We start from the raw sequence: 21,240 nt of genomic DNA, 5'->3' as shown, positions 1-21,240 counted from the left end.
AATGTTAAATGTGACACAGGTTGCTGCTTCTCTTCGCATCTCACTACCGTACTGTAGTAGCAGAGACCTCATCCCATCCCAAACTAAATTAAATCAGAAATAAGGCCACCCTTCAGTCAAAAGGTTGATGCGGGGTGACGTGCAAAAAAATATTGTTTCTAAACAAACCAGAGAGTGACAACAAGCTGTGCTGTGAAAGCACTCGTGGCAGAGTGGACATTATTTGTCCCAGCCTGTCTTCGTTTGGCCCTGATGGCTTGATAATCCTCTGAAAAACAATGGGAGGCAAATTTTAAACACAAAGCCACAGCAGCAGTAAAAAAAAAAAAGAAAAAAAAGCTGGAGGTAGTTTATGTGGTGTGTAAGAAAGGAGACCCAGCTGGACTCGAATACAAGTTGCTAGAATCACTGGCAGGCCACGCAGGGTTTTCCATCCACGGGTTCTGGACAGGGAAGAAGATAGACGTCTTTGCTTGCATCCCTGACTCCATGCCAAGCCCTCAGAGACACTCAGGACCCATGAGCTTTGGACTATCTTTCCACCCTTGGCTTGGCTTACTGAGAGCGAATAAAAGCTGAGCAAACATAACAAGCACTAGTATTTTCCTTTGGCGACACACAAACATAGTTTCTGATCACTGACATTACACCACACAAGGAGTCTAAAAGCCCTGCTACTACAAGCATCTAGCCACTGTGCTGCTCCTTACACTCAACTGGATCAAAGTGGTTGAACTGACAACATTGTCATCTGTAATTTAAATGCCCTGCACTCTCACCAGTGGGGCTAAAAGCGAGGCAGAGGAGTTCATTGTAGGTATTGTATTCACAGGGTGTATTCTGCAGGGAGAATGGACGCACTCAGCAAGTTTTATGGTAATTCTCCCTATAAATTTGGAAAGTGGAAAATTAGGTCTATTGGTGTTGCTATATGAAAGGCCTTGGGGGACGTGTCTTATCCTCTGAAGAGTATGAAGGTGCACAAACATTTCATGGCAATCCTGACTGTAGCTTTTCTCAAGGTAGAAAGGATAGGTCTATCCATTTAGGTCTATCTATTTTTTTTAAAAAGACTTAAATGGAGGCCTTTTCTGAGCTGGATCTTTATACAGTGGAGCTAATGGTCTGAAGAACATGCACGGCTTGGAAGACACTGGCATACTACACTTACTCAAGTGAAAAATCTGAAAATCTGCCAATATGTTAAATAGTTGGCAAGCAAACCAATAGCTGAGATGTAGAACAGTGTTAAAAGCTTGAAGTTGCGACATAAAAAGCAATCATGCCATTGCATTGCAAGCACTTTGTTGAAGAGTACAGGCCTGATGTGCTAGTTACAGTACATGCATAGCATGACTAATGCAAAGCAAAGTTCAACTAACCCGATTCAATGCAACGGACACTTGGCAGACAACTTGAAAAGCACAAGCCTCATCATCTCTGTTATGAGAACCAAGTATTCAGCAGTCATCTGTGAACTTGGGAGTGTGGTTCATCAACCATTTGTTGGATGGGGGTGCATACAGAGACTGGGCAGCAAGACTAGCAACCATGAGAGAGCCTCCAGGCCCTTCCCTTGTGTAGCGCCCTGGTCTAGGCTGCTATAGAGGACATGCAATAAGGAAGTAAATGGGGCGTGTGACTTTGAATGCGGGGGTCGCTTTTACTGTAAATCAAGTGATGTGCAAGGGTCTGGGGTAGCTTTTGTATTTCGTATGTAGCATCTTTCTAAAGATGAATAGAATAAATTACAGAACACCTGGGTCTTCCCCACATAATAGTCCGACTTACAGAGACAAGGTGAAAGCTATGATCCTATTATTGATGTGACAGATCCATTCAAAGAGGGGGAGACTCAATGATTTTTTAAGTGAGACAATAAATTGTACAAAAAAGGGAGGAGGAACTCATATTTAAGGCAGACTGATGTTGTTAATAGACCAGACAAAGAAACACAACATATGCCCTCCTTTGATTTTGAATCATTGCAAAGTTAAACCTCTTTTTACACAACATTTACTATGCTTGTTGAACACCACTATAGTTAAACAAAGCCTTATTCAGCACCATCTGTTCTCACCTCGGTCTGTCTGCTAGTCAGGCCTCAAGTCTCAAAGACAATTCTTACTTACATCAAACCATGTGCGAAAGAGAGAGTGGCTGGTAATCCAGTCTGGCAGTGTGCCGCGGGTTCGACTCCCGATCCCGACGGCCTTTACTGCATGTCATCCCCCCCATCTCTCTCCCCCCATGTCCTGTCAGCCTACTGTCTGTCCCTCCATAAAAAAAAGTATAAAATAAAGGCGAAATCCACAAAAAATAAAAATAAAAATAATAAAATAAGTACATATCAAAAATCGATTCACCACTTGAGCTCTATTTTAAATTACCTCATGTCATCTACCATGTTGTTGACATGAAGATGCTATACGTATATGGAGGATTTATATATTTTTTTGTACATCCGCTGATCAGACTGAATTCCCACTTGGGGATTCATGAGATCAGGTGGTGGAGATACGCTGGTGATACAACTCAAAAGCATGTACAGATCTCATGCATTTATAGTTAGTAGGATTATAAATGATTGATTGTTTTGTTTTTAAATAATCGATTAACTCAATTTGTTCGTTTAACTCTTGCACCCTGAGTGAATGGAAAAAGAATCAGGTTGCATGCGTAGTTCGATGCCTGGTTCAAGACATGATCATTGGTTTATGTTTTCAAATCTTTCGTCTTCTGTGAGTGATTTGGTTCACAAATAAGGTTTACATGAAAAAAGTCACCTCTTTAAAATACCAGTACTTAGCATGGTTTGAAGTGGTATACGGGTGGCCGTGTGCGATTAGCCTATTAGGCTAGCCTCAGATAGCCATCATGCTTGCCAAAGTACGTACACACACACACACACACACACACACACACACACACACACACACACACACACACACACACACACACACACACACACACACACACACACACACACACACACACACACACACACACACACACACACACACACACACACACACACACACACACACACACACACACACACACACACACACACACACACACACACACGTTAAGAGCAAAGAAAGATTTTCTCATCTTTCTCAATCAAGTTCTTTTTAAAAGCAGCAAGGATCCTGTTCTGACAGGTGTCACCATTGTGAACAGTTAAATTGAAGGCTTAAACGTATTATTTATTCTAAAAGGAGCTTATAGATGTACTGTTGTACTTATATTCATACAAAGCAAGGCAAACAGAAATAAAGCGTAAAACCCATGCTCAAACAAAAACAAGGGAGGATGTGGGTCACATGATGCAATGCGTGGGCCTATAACCTTTCAAATACTATGGAATATGTAAATATTACAGGTCAGCCCAGTCCACCCTAGTGATCCACACCGGTCGAACAAGTTGCAACTTGCAACCATTTGTAGCGGTTTGAATTAATTGTGTCGTTTTGGGATTGCAAGTGGTTGCAGTTGCATCTTGCAAACTGTTTATTCTTTGGTGTAGGGAGCCGATGGCCTAGTGGTTAAAGCACGTACCATATAGGCTCTGATGCAGCCTGACAGTGAGTCGCGGGTTGTCCCACTGGCCTTTTGCTGTGAGCCACTCCCTGACTTCCTGTCAAATCTGTACTATATGGACTATCAATATGTACTATCCAAAAAGAAAGAAGACCCGACCTTATGTTCTATGTATTGTTCCATACTTGAAAACACAAACTGCAAAATCCATCTCTTGTCACATTTCTTTTTGTTTTTAATGAATACATGAAGCTTGACATTTCATCTGTGCGGAATGTTGCTTTCACAAATCCTGTCATCTCTTGCACTACAACTAGCACATCAAAGGGATTAGAACGTGATCCACAGAAGAAGTGAACAGCGTACGACCGCCATGCCTTCGACATGTCGCTGTGCAGGATTAAGGTTGAGTGACAGTACAGGCGTCAAGACGGCACTAAACAAAAAGAACAATAAGGCAACGCAACGCAAACCTTATCTTTACCACTCAGGTGAATGTCATAGCAACACACCAAACACTTGGGGGACGGCTCAATCTCTTATCTTTCAGCCCCGCTGGTACCTCTCAGACGAGCCAGCTGGTCTGTCTGCTTCATTTCCACCGTGGTGACTCAATGCATACTAATGACAGGAGGAGAGGAAAAGGAAGAGTTCTTCTTCTCCTCTGTCACACACTACTCAATCCAACCCGGAGCCAAGCTCCAGCTCGTCTCAAGACCTGCGAGTTTGAATTCCAATCAGGCAGCAACAGGTCCCCACAAAGGGTCCTTGTGCTGACACTAAAATATAAATGTATTAAGAATTTTTACTTCATTTAACCACTTAAACTTGACTTCCTTGACTGCCGTCCCCAGGAGTCTATCCTTGGCCACCTCCTTTTTTGCTCTACACCAATTCTCTTTGCTGAAAATTGAGCATCAACAGCTGATGTTCGGCAATATTGTAGTAAAAATGTTTGCCTATTTTCTCCAAATGATCGCCGCCTATTATGACATGAGCAGAAAAGGGACACAAGGGATCAAACGGTTAACAGGTACACCTTGTTTTTTGTCTAGGTGCACTTCACTGAGACTCTGCTCATTACTTTGTTGTGAGTTTTTTTTTTTTCTATAATTTTTATCCCATGATTTTGTAACCCATTTTTCACCCCTGTGTCAATTATCTATTGTGATCCTGGGCTCTACACACCCTCCGCCAACCTGGGGAGAGCAACGGACTTGAACTCATGCTTCCTTCATACATGAGTGTACAGGTTGCTCCTTTACACCTGACAGGGGGGAGTTTCCCTGGTTGGAAGGAATACGTTATTCCAACCAGCTCCTTTCCCCTCCATCAGGCGCCCCGGCTGGCCAGGGGGAGGCAGTTTAGTGACCAGTATTACTGCATGTTTTTTTGTGAGGGTATCTACCCTAGGGGACATGGGGAGAACATGCAAACTCCACACTCTTTTCGCCAACCCCACCTCGGGTATGGGCACTGATGACGTGGAGGAGAGGACACGCCGCCAGCGCCCACAGCGTCCCGAGCGGGAATCGAACCCAGGACCTTCTAGCTGTGAGGCGACAGCACTACCGACTGTGCCACCGTGCCCCGTACTTTGTTGTGAGTTAACTTTATCCCCCTCCTTTCCTTTTTACTGTGTTTATTACCCGCACCGCTTGTTTGTCCGTTAGCAAAACAACTTGGCCAGATTTTCATTAAACCTGATTAATCAGTAGGCTGATGATTAATGTTTAGGTGTACAACGCAACAACGACAAAGTCATGATCAAGGTTAAGGTCCTTTCAAACGGGCAGCCATTAACGTGCCTAATAGTACATTTTCAATGAGACTTGCGTTTTTCGAAGTCGAGGGGCGACAACGCAAGCGTATTTCCGTGGGTGCGGTCCCGTCGTTTCGTGCACACAGACACCCGCGACTGACCAGACCTGGATACTGTTTTTTAAGCTTGCGTTGTTGCGTCCCTCATGAGCAGACCTGGAACAGACCTGTCGTTGATCCGGGGCGACAACGCCTGCGTTAATCAATGCCCGCCTGAAAGTACCTTTAAGGCCATAATAAATGGAGAGCGGATGGGTGGATCATGAACCCTTTTGGGATGATTAGTAGGCTGCCCTGAAGAGATCAGAAGATGATTAACTTTTGGGTGACAATAGAGTACAAGGTCACTCATACCACAGGTGGAAATTACATATCTTCACAATTGCATGTATTATTATCAGAATATATCAAATCTGGGAATACATTTCTTACCAAGACTTTTCTTCACCAATGTGTTTGTAAAGGTGTCTACTAACATATCCCACATTGGTTTCTATTCAACCACCCTAGGGGAATTATTGACAGCTGCTGACAGTTGGGGTACATCAACAACCATTATAAGTCAAAATCCTACTATAAATGCGCCACGTCTCTGTGTGTGTGTGTGTGTGTGTGCGCGTGCGTATGGTTGTAATGCATGTAACTCGAGAACTGTTTGCCCCACCGACTTCGACACACGCGTTCCACACCCCCGCAGGGAGTGCAGTGCCCGGTATCGAGTCGGTCGGTCCCACGGTTCACCAGAACCACCACAAAAGGCTCTGGTCAGGCTCTGCCAGTGGGCCTAATCAGCCTAAATCCCCTCACCTGTGCAATTTCCAGCCTCTGCCTCAGCCAATTGATTGCCATGGCAACCCCACACCTATTGATTACTTAACCAGTCTACTTTTCACAATCAGTTTGCAACACACACACACACACACACACACACACACACACACACACACACACACACACACACACACACACACACACACACACACACACACACACACACACACACACACACACACACACACACACACACACACACACACACACACACACACACACACACACACACACACACACACACACACACACACACACACACACACACACACACACACACACACACACACACACACACACACACACACACACAGGGTGCTATGACAACAGGTATTATTAGGTTACAAGTTGCATCGTTCCCAAGTACTGTAGGCCGGTGAGCACGTACAGGTCTAGTGTTCTAAATTTCATTATGCTTTAAGTAGCATGTGACATGTCAAACTAGGGGGTTTTCATGATTCTGAATCCATTCCAAGCATTAGTTTTGCACGATAAACACTAAAAACGGCCATAGCCGTCAGTCATCACAAATGTTATAAGGTCAGCACATTTAGGCACATTTGGGCAAGTGGCTATGGCCAAACTAGGGTATCTATGGCCAAACTAGTGGTCAAACTAGAGGGTTTTCATGATTCTGAACCCATTCCAAGCATTAGTTTCGCACAAAAACACAAAAAATAAATTCGGCCATAGCCACAGACTGTGCTGACCAGTGACCTCATCACATTTGTGATGACATCTATGGCCGTTTTCAGCCCAAGGATTGTTTTTTGTTTTTTTAACTAATTCTTGGAATGGGTTCAGAATCATGAAAACCCTCTAGTTTGACCACTAGTTTGGCCATAGACAACATAGTTTGGCCATAGCCACTTGCCCAAATGTGCCTAAATGTGCTGACCTCATCACATTTGTGATGACGGCTATGGCCGTTTTTAGCCCAAGGAGTGTTTTTCGTGCTAAACTAATGCTTGGAATGGATTCAGAATCATGAAAACCCCCTAGTTTGACATGTCACATGCTACTTAAAGCATAATGAAATTTAAAACATTTTGCCTTATAATGGTTGTTGATGTACCCCAACTTTCAGCAGCTGTCAAAGATTCCCCTAGGGTGGTTGAATAGAAACCAATGTGGGATATGTTAGTAGACACCTTTACAAACACATTGGTGAAGAAAATTCTTGGTAAGAAATGTATTCCCAGATTTTATTAATATCCTCTGACTAATGGTATTATCAAAGGTATGTATTATAGTGTAATGAAGTCTACCGAGTGCAATCTTCCTACTTTTGTTTGTTATTATTATCTTGTATCCTTTTCTCACTTATTTGTGAAACCTAAGCTGTATTTCTTTACATGCACTTCTCATTCATGTTGTACAGCCATGTGTTTGGAGTTAAACCTCTCTGTTGAGACTCCAACTGCACTCACCACGTAAGCTGCAGTGAAAACGGCAGACTGGCCAACTCTGTGTGATGTATGCTGCACTACGTTTATCCAAACATGTCTGGCAGGGAGCAGTTTGGCGACGTGCAAAAAGAGTCACGAGCAAACAGAGCAGCAAGATAAACATAATCTTGAATCCTGGGCTCCTACTCCTACTCTGTGGATTTACATATCAACACCACCATCTCTTATTAGTGGTGTGAGTGTATGCGGGGAAGTTTACAAAGTCAAATTTTTATCGTAAACAGCATCAGAGCCAACAGCTTACACAAGGAACTCTGGAGCTGGCGGAGGGAGTGGAGAAAATGCGCACCATGTTGCAGTTACTACTGGCGGTTGCACAAAGCATGTTGGGCAGATACACAAAGTCTTACGTCATCTGCCGGAGTGGCCAGAGAACAGCTTTTCATGTGCCGCTGTGCGGACGCCTTGCATAGCGGGTTCCAACCGAAGAGGAACTGGGAGATGTGTTGGGAAGCTTCGCTGGGTTATTTAGGTCAGGAGCAGGGTTTCCTAACCACTTGGTAGTGGTTATGGTAACTAGAACAGCCCAGACGTAATTCCCAGGCCCGCTGTCAAACCAGGAGAGAGCAAAAGCTTCAAACGGAGTCGAACCTGTGATCTTACAGATCCCCACTGTTGAGCTAGGAACTGAATTCTCACTAGTGTACTGTAGAGGAGATTTTATCCATGTGTAGGCTTGCATTCTGACAAATGCCGTCTAAAACGCAGCCAAACAAGAGGTTGGCATCACCATGGCAGTCATAACTCAAAGCTTCTCTTTGATCAAGCATAAACTAGGGGAAATCTGACTGTCATTAAAACACCACTGAGCAGATATCAACCTGTCAAATACATAGATCACACATGTGGTCGAGGCCTACAGCACAGATATAATGTCCCAGACATAATGAAAACAAAGAGACAAAAAGAAACTCTACGTGTGAAGGCGTTGTGCTTTCTTCTGTGAAGGCATTGTGAATCCACAAAAAGTGAATGCTTAATTATACAATTATACACTTATTACTTCCTGAATTCCCTGCCTGGGAATAGTGATATTTTCTATTTCCCACCAGGAATCAATAAATGTTGACCGTAATCATAACAATAGAACAACATTTTGGACACCGATTCGGCAAACAATTGTTTTCAGCTGATCGGTGACGGTGCTTGGCCAGGCCTTAAATCTGATTTTGTACCAGTCGTTTTTAGATGAAAGCACACAGCAACAACAATGTCTGTGTGGATGTTTTTAAGCATGAGCCGAAAAGTTGAATTGAGCAGGAAAATTGCTTAGCAACCACCGGTAAAAGAATTTAAATTTCCTCACCCGTGGGTTTGCCATTTTTCATTTTGTCAAAGCATAAGACAAGAGCTATGTGTCTATTGGCTTCTAAACTCTTGCCACCTACTACGTAGGGCATCAAGTGTCAAAAACAATAGATCTACAACTACAAGCTAGGAATGTCTCAGGATGTGGCCCAGCCTGGTGTTACTATTGTAGATCTACTCAGCGAACTTACATAATCACATGTCTGCCTAACATGGCAGGTTGAAATTGGTCTATATGAAAGTCTATTTGTGGGTTGTTTAAATATTTAACCAATGAAAACAACAAGAGCTTGTGAAAAATGAATAATAACAATAACTAAATAAGAACTACATTAGATTCAGTGGTCAAAGGTGCTTTTTCCCCCATTTCCTGAATAGTAACTGGAATCAATGGACATACAAGGTTTCCGCCCTACAGCGACAATGTGCTTTTTATCTATGCCGTGCACTACCGTGAGCATTTAATCATTGTACTTGTTACTTGTGCACCCAAGTGGATTCACACTTTGATGTATAGTTGGTCTTTAGGGAGCCCTTGTTCTCTCGCCGTACGCCTGAAATGTACAACGTCGATAAATAGTTTGACTTGATCCTTGGACCAGCAGCCACAGCTGAATGATCCAGATTCCACATTCCATCTCTGGAGCCAGCGTCTGAGCAAGCACCCTGCCCACCCCATGCATGCCTCTTGCCCTGCCCAAAGGCCAATCATCATCTATCTGTCAGAGACAAAGCTGCAGCCCGGGCTGGCCTATATTTAGCAGACAAAGCCTCATCAGTCTAAGTACTGAATTCAATTTCAAGGGACATCATTAATCTACACTCATAAATCATTTGTGCCGATGACAATGCGGGAGCTCTTCTCCTCTCAGATGTGTTAGTCCTCTTTGGTCTTGCAGTGTTCGACCCGAACCTGCCACTGGTTCCTTTTCTATCACAACACTCGGTGGGGTAGAGTGGTAGACTCTCTGCTCCTATGTGTTATATAAGGTAATTCTATAAAAGCAGCCCAAAGTACCATGTGCTTTTTTCCCCCTCCTTTCGTATCACAATACTCTGTTAGATCTCCATTCTTCTATTATGTATGTGGTTTTTCGCACATTCAACGTCTTGTTTGTGTCTACATCACCATCTCATCCTAGCTCTCACACTTGGACGATGACAATTATCAACTGGATGGGAATGATGGGAGTGGCTAAGGAGCAAAAACTAAATACATGAAAATGTTCATCGTTTTCTTTAGCTTAGTATTATTATTGGTTTTATTCAAACCGGGCAGTGAAAGAGTGAGAGGAGTGTAAGGACAGAGCAGGAAAAACACAGGTCCCCACTCCCAGCAGTCAGGAATGGATGTGGGTTTGGTAACTAACTTGGTATAGGCCGATGGGTCTATCTGGCTGAGTAATCGCAGCATCCCAGGAAGATCATTTTTCAAGTCTTGCTGAGTCATAAATGTGTGTGTGTGTGTGTGTGTGTGTGTGTGTTATGTGTTATGATTTGCCTTGTGTGCACTTGCATTGTCAAAGTCTAGGTGGTGTAGGTAATTGTGGCACATATTAGGCACAGGTGAGCTCACTGAAAGCATTAGACCATGCAAATGCCACCATGTCATGATTTTAATTTGACTGGTGCGAGCATTCCTTATGTTGTGGACTGATTTCAATAGACATGGACTACAGTATACATAAACATGACTTTCATACAACTTCCTCGGTAATGGGAACTTAATATAGTCTACATAAGCATCCTTGGCCGACATAACGTGTAAATATACTGTACGTTATCAGTGGTTTCAGTTACGTAGACCACATACGCGTATTTGTTTGTGTAGCCAAAAGATGTACATGTTTATGATGGCCAACGAGTAGCATAATGAAAGGCCCAACCACCCCTCATAATAGCATATTATCCAAAGATCTGTTGAATAGCTAGAGAGCAACATAGCTATATTTAGGGGTGCCTGGTGCCTCAGACAGTTAGTTCATACCATATGATCTTCTCTCTACACTAACCTACCTACCTATCTATATCCACACACACACACACACGCACACGCGCGCGCGCGCGCGCGTGCGTGCGTGCGTGCGTGCCTTTTTAAAGTTTAATTCCCCACAATGAAAACAAAACAAAACTGCCAACGTTAATAACAGAGGCAAGCCATGGGTGACATAGTTGATTATTATACACACAAATCTGGCTATATAAACAAGCCAAGGCCAGCGTAATTAAATATATACATTTAGACACTAGCATTACAATAGCGTTTCACAATTGCAAGCATAGAGGCATCAGATGAAAGACTGACTGCCTGCCTGCCTGACAGAATGACCACCTGACCTCAATTTGCCATTTGATGCCCCTGGCTGCCCTGTGAGAAAAAGAAAACATAGAAAACCAGAGACGTTCTGAAACACGATGAAATAGGTTGAATAAAAATAATAAGATAAAGCAGCACAAAGGATGCACGCAGTGTGAGTGGTACAGTACTGTATAAGAGTTCACAGTGTGAACACAACACATTCCTCACAGACAATCCTCCTCCTGTACTCAGAGCTCTACAGCAGTCCTTGACATTTCAGACCCAGTGTTTCTTTCTGCGAGTGTGAATTTATGAGTCTTGTCTGATTGTGTGCCGTTTCTGTGGCTGCCGAAGTGTAAGCCTGTGTGTGCAAACAACTGTGTGTCCATCCATGTGTCCTTCTGTGTGTACCCATGTGCATGTCTGTCTGGGCATGCATGCCATGCACATGTCAGCCTGTGTCATTCTTGACTTGCAGTATAATTATGCAGCAATTTGGGGAAAAATGATCACTTCTCACAACCACAAAATCAACAGAGTAGACGGAACAAAATATAACAACGCCTCGCTACGTCACCGTCTGTCCATTGCAACCAGTCATGCTTATTGTTGAAGAAAGTTGATGACTACTCAGTTATGCTCGGCCAACTTGCTAACAAACAAATGACAGTTTAACTAACAGAGACAGAGAGTCTGTTACAGAGTGTAATTGTGGGCTCATGTGTAAATGCAACCAATGCCAGATTTAGACAGAAAGCCACGGGGGCGCTCGGGTAGCGCAGTGGTAAAGCAGGATGTCCTCCCGGTGGGGGCTCCTCACTGGCAGGTGAGCCTGTAGGACCCAGCAGTAACAACAGATAGGAACGTGGGTGGGGAGGAATACATTGGCACAACGACTAAATTGGGGAGAAAAAAATATCAGAAACTTGAGCAGTTCTGAGCAGAAACCTTAACTAGTCTGATAACCCACAAAGAGCTATTCTAAGACTCAATCCTTGCGCGTAGCGGATTTAACTTCAAAGGATGAAGATTTGTAGCTTGTGTTTCATCACACTAGAAAGATAGTCATGGCTGAAAATAAATAGACACCATCTTTCTTTACAACCATTACAGTTATCACCACATATCTATTGATGTGTCGATAATAAATTACATTCGGCATTTTTCCTCTAGCGGAAGTTGGACTTTGGATGTGTGTGTATTCAGAAATCAACACATTTGTGCTTCATTCCAATGTGTCGTCAATGCCATAATGTTGGCTTGATGCAAGCCTAGTGTGACTGATGACAGTCAGTGTTGCTTTCCTTTTTTGGAAGAGACACGTCCCAGCCATGAGCCAGTTAAGGCATGTCCAGCTTAACCATGCGAGCCGGAGCCCAGGGGATGCCATTTGCACGTTAGCCGCTGGGTCCCCCCACTGAAACGCTGTTAATAAGAATCTAAATCATAATACTTAGTGACACAGAGTGCTTAAAGTGGTTTACAGAGTGCTGTGCAAACAGATTACTTGAACCACTGGCATGGGTCCAGTCAGCTGAATGTCCCAACCACACACACCCGAATCCGGCCACATGTGACTTGTAGCTCAGAAAGCCCTCAATGTGTAGTAAAATAGGCTGCCATTTGACACAATCACACACTGGATTTTCTGGATGATGGACACTTCAAAAAGGACCACAAGAAGTCTTGGAGTTCTTCCTTTGATGTGCATCTGAGTCAAAGGATGCTGTTTGGAGGTCAAAGCACTCTTCCCTTCCGTTTAGCTTCAGGGCTTCTTCCATAAACAGAGGAAGCGACTGAATGTAAACTGACGTGGAGAAGGAGAATGAGGGAGATTTTTTTGCACTCCATGTCACCTCACTCTCTCTGTCTGTCTGTCTGTCCGTCTCTCTCTTGTGTTTGTCCAGGACTTTCTCCTAGACACAGTTTATTTATGAAAGAGACTGCCTGAGGTGTGTTTGTGGAAAACCAGGGCGTATTCTGGTCCACTCTGGCAAGAGAGGTATGATGGCAGAATATGGTCATCATCGTAAAAGCAGCCCACACGTGAGATTTCCAGATGATCTCAAGGAGGCGGGGGCTAATGATCACACCTCTTGAGGGATGGAAGGAGGATGTAGAATAAAGTCTTGATATGTATAAATGGGGCTGGCTAAAACATTTGCTGCATGTCACTCAATACCCGACTCTCTCTCCCCTCGTTTCTTGTCCATCTTTATTCTTCACTGTATTATCAATAAAAGGCAGCGAAGTTAGAAAAGATAACGCAACTAAATGTATATAAATGGAAAAAAATATGCAAATGCAAGTTTCAGAACATCATGATTCTACTGTACAATGTCTGAGAGCTACTGTACAGTGTCTGAGAGCTACTGTACAGTGTCTGAGAGTGTCAGTAATGCTAATTCAGGATCAATGCAAAACAAATGCAGGAAGGAAGCCCTCTGCAACGGCTGGCTGCCTCACACATACTTTCTTTTGGGAGGCGAGGGGCATTCCCATCATGTGACAACTTTTGCAGTCAGTCACTCTAAATCCTGATTTATGCTCCGTTTATGCTTCTGTGTCACACTCCAAAAATAGCTACAAGCTCACAACATGCCGCAGTGCAACGCGTTTGAGCTTGCAGATCTGCTATTTATGGTGCGCGACACCAGCATGTGACAAAGTATAAATCAAACTGCTAGCCTCCCACTTCAGTGGAGCATAGATAGATCACATCAGCCCAAACACCTGCTGTAGGGCTGCTAATGCCTCTGCTCAGAGTTCACGCTGGTCCTGGGAAGAAACTAAAGCATGCTGCTGACCAGCTAAATTGGCATTTTGATTATCACATCAACTTTGCCATTTCACACACACACCCTAAATACAGTATGGCTTGTCTGGCTAACAACACAACCATGTGGAACAGCATCAGCGAGCTGTACCACTACTGTAAGTAGGTGTCGGTACCCTCCATTATTCAATATCCGTTTTATATCCACATTACGCATATTTTGATTGATTCTCATATTCCAATGCAAAAAGCCCCTGGCCTGCCAATCAGGATTTAGCTTAAGCCCCCACTAGAGAGGCCCAAACAGGGCCTAATTAATACATGTTTGTCATAAAGATATATTTAACAAGTGTTGAGTCTGTTGACACGTCAAATGTTATGCGTCAGCACTAATTTCAAGTTCAAAACAATATAGGATCATGTAGTCTATTTTAGACTCTCCTCAGCAGTAAGTAGGTTAACTTCCCAACTTGGTGAATATCACACCAGGTCATGTTCTGGCCCTACTCACTGCAGTGGTGGGGCCAAGGTCACAGCCGGTGGCCCAGTGTTCTGGCCCTACTCACTGCAGTGGTGGGGCCAAGGTCACAGCCGGTGGCCCAGTGTTCTGGCCCTACTCACTGCAGTGGTGGGGCCAAGGTCACAGCCGGTGGCCCAGGTCATGTTCTGGCCCTACTCACTGCAGTGGTGGGGCCAAGGTCACAGCCGGTGGCCCAGTGTTCGTCAGCCAAGCTTTTAATCCAGCAACACCCGATTTGGAAGCAGCGACCCCCTGGCTGGTACAGCTCAGCGACCCCCTGGCTGGTACAGCTCAGTGACATTGGGGATCAAACCCATGAGGTGTCAAATTCTTTTCGAGTCCACAGCTAATCACAAGGAAGATCTGCTGTCCCTAAATACACAGTGTGATCATTACATTGTCTGGATTCCCCACATTCCTACCAAAGTCATGACTCTCCATGACTATGGCTCTTTTTATGTCCCTGCCTAAGTAAGTTCACACGCTTTTTATTGAATATATTCCTCTATTTTATTCATTACATACAATACTAGTTCTATTTCAGACTTTGAATCATCATTTGAAACTGTTCAGTGGTCGTTTGTCGCTCTCTGGCAGGTCCTACGTTTGAAAACGTTGTTCCCAACTTCAATAGGTGGGTGGGAGTGAGGGGCTTCCTTTGAAGCTGCGATGCGTTTTTCTTTTTTGCTGGCAGTACATGGTAGCCTCCATGACCACATAACAGCGGCAGTCTGCGCTCATAGCATGTAGGCCTGTATGTCCTGAGGCCCTGTAGACGATCAAAGGCTGCTGCATGCTAATTAAGACGGTCGTTTGTGTAATGAATTCTATCTTGAGGGCTGGTGCACATAAAAATGGCATTAGTGGTACAAGATTAAAAAGAGTCAGATTGGAGTTCACATATTAATCATTAGACAAGAAATTAAGTGTCACGCAGATTCAAAACTTTTCTCCTTTCTCCCCCAATCTCCATCCACTTTAACTTACTGCTTTAGTATGTTGTAGGTATTATAATACTAATATCCGTCACAATTATTTCACTTCAATACTGGTCCTATGATCATACTTTGATTAAAATGCTGTTTCTTTGTTGCATGGAAGCGTATGCAACATGTAGTAAACTACACCGAATGTGAGGCCAAATTGACTTTCAATACTATTCATTGCCAAGCCCTGTACTGCAAGTATAACAATAAGCCATTTTCACCCATGCGTCTCTTACAACAAAAACACTTGCAGTGATGTCACATGACCGGTGTCCAAGACACCTGCTCCTATTGTTTGTGAACTGGTCCAAGTGCCGTGCTACATCTGTCTGCTCCAACGGTCAACTATCCACACAATAGCTTAAGGCCCTCCAGAGAAAACAGTGCGATGTGGAGCTCTTATCACTGCCCAAGTCAAGAGAGGACAGCATGAACACCTGTGTTCCACAGGGGCTTCCGTAGCAGAAGGAACACTCAAAAAGACATACTTACAGCTCGACAGTGGAATTGTTCATGTGTCATTTTGGTGTTTTGTTATGTACAATTACCCAACGATTTTCCCAGTCACAGGTGTCATTTTTAAGAATGGTCATACTTAAGTCAACCGCAAGTAAAAATGAGCAAAACCCCCAGAGTTGTTTGAAAGCAAAAGACCAAAAGAATGTGATGCACCGGCACTCTTGAGCTATTTCAACTCCATCCCATCTTCGCTGTTCTATCTCACGCATCAAATCAATTTAATTTAAGAAATAATTTATAAGGGCCGGGCAATATTGACATGTTATTTATGTTTTTCAAAATGTTTAAAAGATTGAGAAACTGGCAGATCTACAATCTCAAAATGTGCATTGTGAGCTTGTAGATGGCCATTTTATGAACTTTGTATAGCATTTTGGAAACTATAAAATAGAACTTAAGCAAGTAAAACCACAAAGACAACATTTATGCCATATCACTATATTACAAATATCCCAAAAGCCAGATGATATCCAACATCCTATCACAATATTGATATCGCTGTATATTCCCATATCCAATTACACCTGTGATTCACAGAGGGACAACGAGCATGAAACAAGAGAACAGCGTCTTTGTTTGCTCACTGTAGTGTGTGAGTGAATGCTCATAAACAGACATGAGAGCTGTCCCTCCCACTGTCCCCGTCGTCATTCTAATTCCAGAGTTATAGGAGTCCATTCAAGTCCATGCTGAGGCGGGTTTTATTTTTCCTTCGGCTTGTGACTCTCAACAGGATGCATTCCTCTCTAATGACAGGGGAGGTTCCCAAAGGGTCCCAAAGAAGGGACCCACACAGGACCAACACCCAAACTAAATTCAGACCACTATTAAGGGGTGTCCCAAAAAAAACAACTAGTTGTATTCTTTCAACACAACATCCAGGACCAACAACTTCCTGACACACTCGCTTGACATGAACAACACCCAGGCCCGACACTCACTGGGTGATAAGAATGGAATAGCAAGTGGGCCTTTCAGTTGGAAACTGTTCATTGGAAGCTTTGTTTTCTTTATTTTTCATGCCTGATACATACATGCTTATTCCATAGACAACATTTACAGCCAGCACAAATTTTCTTCTCCCTATATTCTCAATCTTAGAGTGGAGTTCGCCTCTATAGCCTAGCGCAGTAGCGCTAGTAAATACCCTATTGTCCTGAATACATTTTTTCCAATGGAAATCTATCTATAAATGCACCAAGTATCTGTTTGTCTGTACGTCTGTCTGTGTGTAATCCACGTAACACAAGAACCGTCGCCGCCCCCACCAAATTCAAATTTGACACACGCGTGCCACAGTGCCCGGTGTCGAGTCGGTCGGACCCACGGTTGTCCAGAACCGGCCCAAAAAGGCTTCTGTCCGGGCTCTGGACAGGGCCCCTGCCCAGGGTCCATAAATGGAGCTGGCCTGTTCCGACATCATTCTGACGTCTGCATATACTCCATATTTGGGCATAACTGACAAAGAACTCCATATATGGGTTATAGGCATAAAAGGGACACAGACATAATATCTGGGTGGGGCATGCTTTTGCAACTTGCATCGTTCCAAGTAGGCCAGTGCCCAACGGGCATCGCTGTAGAGGCTCCAACGCATAATATCTGGGTGGGGCAAGCATTTCCAACATGCATCTTCCAAGTAGGCCAGTGCCCAACGGGTACAACTGTAGAGGCCCCACGGGCACCGCTCTAGTATCCTAAAATACAGGGTATTATAATCGGGGACTAAACTATTTGACATTCAATGTTTTTTCCCCCACAAATGAGTCTTATAAATCAGAGAAAGTCGTCTAATATTCGGCACAATACGGTACATGAAATACAAGCATGACACTGACAGGTCAGTCAGGGTGCATTCAATGCACCAACAGTGCACACACAACACAGAGGAATATATATTATTTAAAAACCACACAACATTCAGCAAGGCTTGTTCCTCTGCTCAGCAGCATCGTTGCTCTGTCTGTATGAAAACAGAATGGTAGGGAGAGAGAAGCTTTGTTCCTCTATCAGATAGACTATCTAGTAGTAGGTAGGTTCAATAGGCATGACCTGTCCTAGAGTAGACCAACACACAATCTTAAAAAGGCGGTTAAAGGAGACCGATTTTACAGAATAAATTCCACCCAGCACATTCCTGACCCAAGATGAAACTGCAGCATGCTACTGCAGAGATTGCGTCACTGACGTTTTCCTAAGAATAGTTTAACTTACCACAGACATAAATAATATCTGAAGGAAGAACGTCAACAACGCTGTTTTCTTGTTCTGTCCCTCCCTCCCTCTCTCCTAGAATAACCATTTGCATTAAAGTAAGCATGGATGGTGGTCTGGTGGACTGAGCGTGACCATGTAAGATGGGACACAGGTGAAAAAGATATTACCAGTGCCACTATGCTTCCTTCCTCCTGATGGCTCAACTAGCCATGTCACGATTATGAGATATTACTCTACAATTAATGCAATAAACAAATAATTTGGAACATATGAATAAAAATTACATTGACGTTTGCCTTTTAGGCCTTGTAAACCGGTTGGTTTATTATTAAATATGTCAGTCATATCTGCCTGTGCAAGGAACCTTGCACAGGCAGATATTTAATAGACAAATGTAAAGTAATTTCATAAATAAATAAAAACAAATCTAAGACATTCCATGAATAAAAAACAAATATAATAAGTACTATAAATAGTTGATCTATGACGCGTTGTGCACTTGTAGATCTGCCATTTTGGGTCCCGGGGCAAAGGTCTAATAATCTCTCTTTTGGGTCTCGACCTGTGTAAAGATTGGGAAGCACTGTTCTACACTACAATAAATGACAATGTTTAAAGCAAAATGGGCTACCTGGAAGTTGACATTGCAGAGCAGCAGTGCATTCATTTATTCATCTACAGCCCAAAACGCAACAGTGTGGTCGATAATGGATCAATATTCAATAGTCATATGTGTGGTGGAATATTATCTGGGAACAAGAAGGAAACTATGCAAACATGTATGGTTTATTTACTGTGGTGTGGACGACAAATCGGTTTCTTTATGAGTTGCATTTTTGTGAGGTCGGTCTGATTTATCGGGTACAATTCTAATGGTCATAAGCTTAAAATTCATGTCTTTATTTAGCAATAATAGCAAGAATGTTGAGTTTACGACCAAATTGCAAAACCAAAGTTAGGCTTAATACTACCAAATATATTATATTGATGCCATGTAGATTATTGTCCAGTGATATCTGCTGCGAATGCGATATAGCCTACAGTTTGGAATTTTAAAATGGGTTTTGGGGAATTAAAAAAGGTTAACATCACCTTTGAACTTTCTATTGTGTACACCTGACCCCACCACTAACACCACCACACAAACCGTTTGTCCTTAAGTGCACCCAGTCACACACAGTCCCATGACTCCATCCCCATATCCCTAGATACCGATGATACAGTTGCCATCAAGTTACGCATATGAGAACTTTTATTTCCTTGACATCATCTTTTAGCTATTTTAAGCGACGCCTGTTTAGTTTCAATAGTGGAATGACAGCTCTCCTCTCCTCGCTGACTGGCTGCAGCCCAGCGATCAGCTGGAGCGTGCTGTTGCAGTTTCCCTCTGTATCCTCCAGGGCCTCTTGCAGACCCAAGGAGGAGTGGTAATGAATGTAGTAGCTACTAGCTTCATCTACTAACTACATTAACCGCTGTGTACCAAAGCGTCAGGAATAACTGTCCCAAATGACCGACACACTGCAAATACATTTCCTTCGCCGATTCATCTGAACAAGCCACTGTTAAGACAGGTTCTTATCGATTGCTTGATAACATTATATAGCCTCTCGTGCTACAACCTCTTAGCCAACTCCCTTAGCAATGATAATAACCTAATTATAACTACAACAAAGACAAACTTTGTTGTTGCTTAAAGGAAAGCCCTTGCAGAATGTGTCACGAAGAGTATGGCCGTAACGATCAGAATGGTATTCCTATTGCGAACACACTCTTGGCAGAAGGACAGAATCCGACCCACACTTTTAAAACTCCTAGATGTCCTGCAGATCTACTTTGGCAAGCATGATGGCTATCGGAGGCTAGCCTAATAGGCTAATCGCAGATTGCAACTTCCAGCCATAGGGCCATCATCACTTGAACTAATATTCCACCCAGGTCACTGTGTTACTGTTTACACATGCAGACATGCGCCTGGTTCTTTAAAAAAAACATTCATTTTAGGAGAAGCTCACATTTCCTCCAAACTGGCTGCTGCAGTCTAACCTACTTTGAAGTCCCAGAGGAAGTTTTGCGGGGTTTACAAAACACAACAACCACAATGGCGGTGCGGGCTTGCTTTAAAAAAAGCAACACAGCACAGTCAGCAACTAGTCTGCTCTTTTGCTTTCAGAGTGGCTAAATGTTGAACAGAGAAATGCATCTCTCTCTATCCTCTATCTTCTTTGCGTTTGTTTCAAGTTTGCGCCATATTGCATTGCAACATTGTTCCCACTCAGCCTGCAGCCGTCGGTGGAGAAACGACGGGAACAAAAGCCGCCGCTGTTCTCTTGGACACTAAAGTGACAACACTCACCTTGGCGATGGCTTTCTTGTACCTCATGACAGCCTGCTGTATGAGCGAGTGGACTTTAATGTTTCCATCCCCGCACGGCACGACCACCCGCGTCCTGCCGAAGCACACCGTCACTTTCATGCTGTTACTATCCGATATATACGCTTCCCAGGTCCGGAGTAAAAAGCCGAGAAAAAGCGCTCCGCTGGAAAGACAACCGCGGCGGGAGCATGAATTTGTCTTCACTTTGGTTATCCTCTCGTATTCCTTTGTGTCCTTTAGAAAGAGAGAGGCAGACCTAAAGACCTTTCCGCCTTTCCCGGCGGGACGACATTGTTATGTGTGTGTTTTCAGACCACCTGTTTTCCTCTCTCTCCCGAGTCCCGTCCCTTCTCTTCTTCTTCAGTCGCGTCGCGTCGCTTCACAAATCCCTACTAGTTGTGGCTGTGCTGCTGAGCTCATGAATACACGGCCACGGAGAGCGGGAGCTGTCTCCCCCCCGCGGACAAGTTGAGTAAACATTGTGGGCACCTCAATGTTAAATTGGCTATTTTCCCCCAAAAATAAAGAATACATGTATGCTGTGGAAAATGTCCATAAATACTTGTAGCTTACA

At 43.5% G+C, this 21,240-nt stretch overlaps 1 protein-coding gene across 5 annotated transcripts in view; it reads right to left on the bottom strand.

The window, feature by feature from the left end:
- Positions 1-21,039, bottom strand: part of LOC306943325 (partitioning defective 3 homolog) — a 276,695-nt gene extending 255,656 nt beyond the window's left edge. For all 5 annotated transcript variants that reach the window (XM_079529577.1, XM_079529579.1, XM_079529578.1 and 2 more), the window contains exon 1: positions 20,646-21,039. In XM_079529577.1, the coding sequence (XP_079385703.1) occupies positions 20,646-20,765 (120 nt within the window). In that variant the 5' untranslated portion in view covers positions 20,766-21,039. The remainder of the gene's footprint in view (positions 1-20,645) is intronic.
- Between the last annotated feature and the right edge of the window lie 201 nt (positions 21,040-21,240).

The sequence above is a fragment of the Electrona antarctica genome (assembly GCF_951216825.1).
Source record: "Electrona antarctica genome assembly, chromosome: 19".
Taxonomy (NCBI): Eukaryota; Metazoa; Chordata; class Actinopteri; order Myctophiformes; family Myctophidae; genus Electrona; species Electrona antarctica.
This window is presented reverse-complemented; position numbering and strand designations above follow the sequence as displayed.